General features: G+C 37.8%; 1 protein-coding gene across 1 annotated transcript; it reads right to left on the reverse strand.

The window, feature by feature from the left end:
• Positions 1–4,188: 4,188 nt before the first annotated feature.
• Positions 4,189–5,679, reverse strand: LOC106384069 (ATP-dependent DNA helicase PIF1-like). The gene has a single exon (XM_013824089.2). The coding sequence runs from the start codon at positions 5,677–5,679 to the stop codon at positions 4,558–4,560; it is 1,122 nt and encodes a 373-aa protein (XP_013679543.2). The 3' UTR covers positions 4,189–4,557.
• Positions 5,680–7,889: the final 2,210 nt, after the last annotated feature.

Below are 7,889 nucleotides of genomic sequence, written 5' to 3' on the forward strand. Positions count from 1 at the left end.
TCTCAATGAGCCTCCTTCTTTCTCATGATTCCCCGTAACTTTATTTAAATCCCCAATAACAAACCATGGGTCTGTCCTTGCTAAGACAAGTCTCGTCAATCTTTCACATACTTGATCCCTTAGCTTTTGTATTGGGTCTCCACAGACAAAGGTAATAAAAACTTTTTCCCCAATATCACTGCTTCCACATCAATCATACGGTTGTTGGTTGTTGGTGTACAAAATATTAACTTGGTAATCATTATTGTAATATAAGGCTACTCCTTCACTTGCCCAATTGGGATCCACCGTGACCAAATTCTCAAAACCAAAATGAGATTGGAACCCTTGAACAAAAACGAAATCTTGTTTCATTTCCTATAAAAACAAATTCTGGTTTATGTTTGTGTCAAATCTCCTTGAGATAACTAATTGTCCATTTGATTCTTATACCTCTGCAATTCCAACTTATGACTCTCATATAAAAATATATTTAAGTGTGCTCTTTTGAGCTGTAAAATTGGGTACAATGCAACCCTTTGGGTCCGATTGGTAATGACTGTAGCTTTAAAATTTTTGCTGTAGAAAAAAATCTGTAGACTTTTTGCTGTGGCTTTAAATTTTATTGCTGTAGAATTTTATGGAAAGCACTAAAAAATTGCTTTGGATATTTGGCTCTGCAGAGCACTTGTACAGCTGTAGGTTATTTCAAGAGCTGTGGTTTCAAAAAAAAATTTAAAGCTTGATTACTCTGAATTTGGTGCTGTAGAAATAAATATGGGTGTGGACAGCACCTACAACAACTACCAATCACCTCTCAAGGAGGATCAGTCCGCAGAGAACTTGTGGTCCTTGCTGAAATGTTGATAATGATGATACTTGGTCCTTCGCACCGCGGTGTAAAGAAAGATGAATTAAGATCTGTTGTAGTACTTATACGTAACTACAACTCCCCACATATTGAGATAATTCGTATTAAACTGTCGTTGCATGCTTCTGCCCAATCGGTTACCTAATTGTTGTACAAACATAGTCCAAGTGTCTCGGTGGTTGTCCAAAAAGGGTTGAATAACAAATGCTGGAAGGTTGATGATGGTGAGTGACGACCATATGAACTGAAAATAAATGGATGACCTGTTTTGTCGGGATAAGAGGAAATCCCTGAGTGACGATCCCCAGTTCTGATACGATTCAGTTGTTTCAATTATTCCCATTAAAACATGTATTTCCAGTAGCCAAAAGCTTTATCTCGTAACCTTGTTAAAAGATGGTCTAATGAAACAAGATCTGATTCTTGTAAAAGAAACATGCTGTAGTGATGCAGATACGTATTTGGAATATATTCAAATATTTTATTATTTATTTTATTATTTCAAATAAGTTTAGATAATTACTTTTTATTTGTATTTTCCATATTTTAGTTGTTTTCCTATTTTAATTAAGATTATGGTTTTCTAGATTTAAGAATTTAATATAAATAGGCATTGAAGCTTGTATGGAGACTTTGATAATTAATAAACTAGCTGTTTTATTTATACCTTGTTCGATTTGATTAAATTTATCAAACAGTAAGTTGGTCTCAAGAAGCTATCGGAAGAAACTCTTGATTGATCCAAGAACATGTCTCTAGGAACTCTAAAGGTTCCTTGATCGACCGTTCAACCTATTTGTCCGCTGCATCAGGTAGTCAATCCTATCAAGCGATCATGATCCATCTTGATTATGTTCTGAACCAAGGATGAAAGCACCAGAATGAATGAGGTCTACCGATAGCTCAAATAAAACCAAAGACACCAGTAGTAAAAAAACATCTTATTCATTGTGATTGCATAAAACAATCTCATCTCATACAACTTATGAGAACTCAAACAATACCAAAAATAAAGAACTAAACTGAAACAGAAATTGCTCATTGAGCTTATTTGAAACTTGAAAAATAAAGGCTACAGCCCCGGCTGTCCTTCTCCATCGTTGTACTCCATTAACTATCTTGAAGGCTTTGGTGTATCCTCCTTTGAGTTTGAGGGACCCTTCTCCTCTGCTTTCTTCACCCCATCTCCTGGGGAAGCCATAGCTTTGTTTCTATTTCTTTTACGAGGAGACAGAAAGGCCTGCACCATGCGTTTCTTTGTAGTGGCACCTGCCAAACTGACTGTTGTTTTAAACAGTTTCTTCTTTGCCCCCTGCTTCTTAGGTTTCTATCGCAGCCTCTGGTTCCTCTCTTCACTGTTCATTCTCGCTCAAGGCCAGTTCCACTGCATCACTCTTTTCCTTAACATGGCTAATGTCTCCTTGAGATCCATACCATCCTCATCTAGACTATCTACTCCTTGCTCTAGCATCTCATTTACTAAGTCTAAGCCATTTTCCAGTTCTAAACATACCTTAGCTGAGTCTGTCTCAATCTCAGTGCAAGCAATCTCCTTCACAGTGGTCCCCTTCATGGCGGAAGCCTCCTCTCTCTGAGGAAGAGTGCTCTCGCTGTTGCTGTTGCTTGCTGGATTCTCTGCTTCAAAAAACCTTTCTTGGGCTCCTCTCTCTCCTTTCAGACCTAGAGAAACGTCCCTGCCTAGTTAGTATCTCTTGATAATCCATATCTTGATCTTCTGTATGAAGACTCTTCATCCTCGACAGTGTATCTCTCGACTCTTACGCCTTTCCGTAGTAACCCGATCGAGAATCCCTTTCCGTAGATACCTTTTAGATTTAAAAGTTAATTTTGTTATTTACATTAGAAATTTAAATACTTCTTAGTTTTAAACTTGTTATATCTTTTTTATATGCTCTAAATCTAAATTGTTACGAAAATTTTGTTAAATATTTTAAATCATTTGTTTGATATTTTATATGTAAAATAAATTTAAAAATATAGAAAATAATTTTAAATACTCTATTATATTTTTAATAAAAATGAATCTATCTTGTAATTTTCAGAAAATATTTATAATTATATATAAAATTATTGACCTATAGTTTACCCACAGTTGATCCAATAACCCATTGACCCAGAAAATAGTCTAGTTCAGTGCTGAATCGGTTTTAAAAACATTGATTTTCTGCAAAGCATCATGTAAATACACATGTCTTATCTTAAGATCGGTGTTAGTTATGGAATTCAAAGTAATGAATTGATGTTGTATTATTTCATAGGAAATACAATACTTATATATAAAGTAATTTTTTTTTTAGTAAAAGGCGAAAGATTAGTTGGCTTTGTGCTCACCACATGGCTGCATATATAAACTAAATCTATAATAGTCAATCATATCTAGTTATTTATAACATTTTTTTCTTTTATTGGAAATTTTACGGAGGACAAGATTTATTTGAAAAGTATAAATGTTCCATAATCCACCAATGATCACACCATATAATTGTTTTTGAATTTCTTAAAAAAAAACATCCATTAGAAAAACTAAGTAATAATAGGAAAGTACAGTTAAATTGGGATCCATCTGTTCTCTAATTTGGGGATTTCTTTACCATGTGTGAAGTAAATTCCATCTTCTCTACAATCCCAAAAATTCTTTTCATCAAAATGCAGACCACCAGTTTTGTATGCCAAAAAATATGCATGATACTTTTGACGGCCATTTTCCTGCCATAATGCACAATAAGCCTTGTTCAAGAAAAACCTGTCCCAAAAAAGAAGATCGTAAACTTGTCCTTGATTCAAATGATGGTAGCCTTGGTCGTGTTCGTTCAATCTACAAAACACCGTAAGAAAGTTCTCCGGACCAAGAGAGTTTCTGAACTGTATAAGGTTTCTCTCAAATAGCTTCGAGTTACCCAATCCAACGCACAATACAATGGCAAACAAAAAGCACGAGAAGCGATTCATCGTTTTTATAAATTGATATGGGGTTTCTTTTTCTAGAGAATATATGTATCTAAAAGATAAAAGCTGTCAGCTTATACAAAAACTTCTTTACAAGTTATGTTGATGCATTCAATTTTCCCATTCATTTGCATCTCACTTGGGGTAACTTTCTTTTTCTTTTTAATTCAACTAGAGGCGGTCCCGGGCTACGCCCGGGTTATTTTGTATGAAATTATTTGCAATACATTATTTTAAATTAAACAGTGTATGTTATATTGAAGGCAAAAATCGATTAACACATCAGTTTGTTTGAGTAATATAATGTATTTAAAGTTGTAAAAAAAAAATAATCTTAATCTCTTTAAAATTTAAGTTTGTTATAAATTATGTGTAGAAGCAAAATTGTCCTTATCATTATTAAGAGCATATGTTAATGTCTTAAAACATAGAAGAAAAATCGTAAATAAGACGGTGGACTTTTGACGAAGGAGGTGGTGGAAGGGAAGGAGTTTCCGTGTTGGGGAGCCTGAAATTTATTTTTAAATATATCAGTGAACATAGATTAGTATTAGTTATCAATTAATTAGATAGTAGAGTAGGGAAACGTACTTGTAAGCACTGAGGTAACCTTCATCACGGAAGGAGTTTTAGTTCTGATTCATTTCTGGTGGTACCTCGAGTGCTGCATAGTAGATAGATATGAATTTTTAGATAGATAACCACTTTGAAATCTTCCATGAGATTCTGAGTTTTGAATTTTACTTACTCTCATGTGGATGAAGGCGGTTGAAGATTTCTTTGTAGACTATGTTCTTCACTTTTTGTTTGTGTGAGTCTTCGCCTTTGATGATTTTTAGTCCTGCTTTGCTTGTTACACGTGAGAGGGCCACGTAGAGTTGACCATGTGAGAAGACCGGTCTAGGAAGATATAGGATAACCTCTTTTAAGCTTTGGCCCTGGCTTTTGTTGATTGTCATCGCATAACACAATCTGATAGGGAACTGGCGTCGACGTAAAGTGAAGGGTAGCTGTGTATCCCCATGCAAGAGGACTACTCGTGGGATCAAAACTTCATTTCCAATGTGGGAACCAGTAATTATATCTGCTTTAAGCACTCTTTCGCCTATGTGGGTTAGGATCATACGGGTACCATTACATAATCCCTTTGTTTGGTTTATGTTTCGCAGAAGCATAATCGGGGCCCCAACTTTGAGAGTGAGTTTATGGGAAGGCAACCCTGGAAACTCCATCGAGTTGAGATACTCAATGGCGTATAGTGTATCATTTTGGTTAGATTGAGTTTCCGAAACCTCAAAGCTATCGTAACTGTAGTAGTCTTTTGACTCTCCGGTGGTTTTGGAGATTGTATACGCATTGATTTCATCGACTGTATCATTTCGGGGTGTTAGGATAGCTTTATCGGTGTAGGAACTTTGGGAGGCCTCTATTTGGTTGGTATCACCATACGCTGCATCGACAACTTGCTTTAGTGACTCTTCTTTAGTCTCTTTGAGCAATGTTGGATCGATATTTACCATTTGGTCATGGTAGCCATCGTCCTCGTCTCCCTGTTCTGATTCTGGACGACCTTCACCGACTTTGAGAAGCCAATCGGAGAACTCTTTTTCGTCATGGTTGACTCGCATATTTGTCTTCAAAGGGAACTTGTGGCAGAAATTCCATAGATTTGAATGACATATCGAAGCTAAGACGGTATCAGCTCGAGTCCCTTGTGGAACTACCGGAAGGATTTGTCTAAAATCACCACCTAACAAAACCGTTTTTCCGCCGAAAGTTTGATCCTTTGCGTGTGGATTTTTCATAGACATTATGTCCTTCAAAGTTTTGTCAAGTGCTTCGAAGGCATGTTTGTGCGTCATGTGTGCCTCATCCCAGATTATGAGGTCCGTTTTCTCAATGAGTTAAGCGAGCATCGTACCTGGTTTGATGTTGCAGAGCTTATCTTCGTCGAGCTTCAAAGGAATATTAAAGCGTGAATGAGCTGTTCTTCCGTTTGGTAGTAGCAATGCGGCTATTCCTGAAGAAGCTACCGGGAGAACGATTTGTTTCATCGAGCGAAGTCTGGATATGATGGTTTGATAGAGGAATGTTTTTCCTGTGCCCCCTGCGCCATGTACAAAGAATAGTTTTCCATCCTTTTTGTTAACAGAGTCTAAGACTGATTCGGAAATCGCACGCTGCTCGGCGTTAAGCAAGTTGTACTGACTGTCATGTCTGATCGTTTCTTCGGCAAAATTGTAATCCATTTCTTGGTTCCACAAACTGTTCCCCAATTCTTTTAGCAAAACATATTTGATCTTAGGCATCTCTTTAATATCGTTTAAAGAACGGTCTTGCATGCGCATCAACTTTTCCACTTCGATTAACGTGTACTGCTCAAGGGTCTCATCGTCCAGCTCCAGATTTGTGTGGCCTAAGATCCTTTGCCTCTTGTGGAGTATATCCTCGCTCATTGATTTCCATGAGTGCTCCCATAGTCCTTTGGGGCTTGCAACGAAGCAAGTGTTTAGAAAGGTGACAAACATATCACGGAGTTGGTATGGGGTGGCTCTTCTAGCACCCTCTGACATACTCTCGAGCCATTCAACATCATCGTCCAAGTAGGCTAGTGCATGGCAAACCGATTTGAAGTCGGGGTATTTCACGTCGTTGAAAGTTTTCAGCTCGTCATAACTTCTAGGACCTTTAATCTTATTGATGAGGATCCTCAGATAGTATCGATCACCGGCTGATGGATGGACAGCCACAATTCGCCCAATGGTTTTCCCTTTCTTACGTTCAGACCAGACTTTGGAATTGTTGTTCCAGACGAAATATTCTGGTATATGCACATAAGTTAATGTCCGTGCAAATGCTGACCTTCTGCATAATACCATCCATTTAGTAAACATTGTCTTCTCAATACCTGGTTTGCGGATTACGCGGCCAAGGTTATCAGTTTCTTTAATAGTGATGTTATGCTCGCCTTCTAAGTGAATGATAAGCTTCTCAACGGACGGCTTTCTTTTGTGTATGTGAAATGCGAAAGTCCGCCACATGGACTCACATGCTGACAAATACCAGGCTTCGATGTATTCTTGGATCTCATTCCGTTGCTTAATCACTTTTTCCTTTGGTTCTCGAGGAGCAACTGTGTCAGAGGTAGTTGCCGTATTTCCTTTTTAAATAACTGCGGATGCTCTGTCAACACCCTTGGTTATGTACTTGAATAAGTACTTCACTGCGCTTGTACGATTACACCATTCCACATTGATATGAGCCTCGTACTTCTTTAAGAGGTTAATGTTATGAGGTACAACAAACGTGTTGTTTAGGGTTGCCCTATTTTTAACCACAGACTCATTTTCATTTCGGCGGCGACGATATAACACGTACCCTGATTTGTCAATCGAAGTACTGTCATTATAAGGCCGAGGATACTTCTTTGTGCACACATTATTTTCCATACACGGTGACTTCGGATTAGTGACACCACATGGACCATGGATCATGTGTTTTGTCACTAAATTATAAGCTTCTGGGTCTTCTTCTTTGTTTGGGAACTCGGCTGAAATAATCTCATCTACCTCTTCCGAACTTGGTGTTCTGGATGAGATTCCAAACCACAATAATATATGTGCATGAGGGAGGCCTCTTTTTTGAAACTCTATTCTGTGGAGAGCTGTTGTGTATGGCTTGAAGAAAGTTCCTTTTTTGAAATCCTTCAGTAGCTGATCTAACTTCATCTTAAAGACACAACATTCAATGTCTGGTCTATCATTGGGGGAGTCTCCACCGTGTATCTCAAGATGTTCTTTAATCTCTTTCCAGTTAGGATTGACCGTCATTGTTATAAACAAATCCGGGTTCCCATATTCTCTGCAGATAGCCATCGCGTCATGGTATTTCTCAACTAAGTATCGAGGCCCACCGGTGAAACTTGGCGGCAGTATGAACCTTTGTTCAATAATTTTAGCATCAGTGTCACCCTTGCTAACAGCATCGAGTACATTACTGTAGAGCTCGGCTCGCAAAACATCTTGATTATTTCTGGCCCACCTTAACCGATCTTCTTCGATTGCCGTATAAA

Source organism: Brassica napus, chromosome C2, assembly GCF_020379485.1.
Source record: "Brassica napus cultivar Da-Ae chromosome C2, Da-Ae, whole genome shotgun sequence".
Classification (NCBI taxonomy): Eukaryota; Viridiplantae; Streptophyta; class Magnoliopsida; order Brassicales; family Brassicaceae; genus Brassica; species Brassica napus.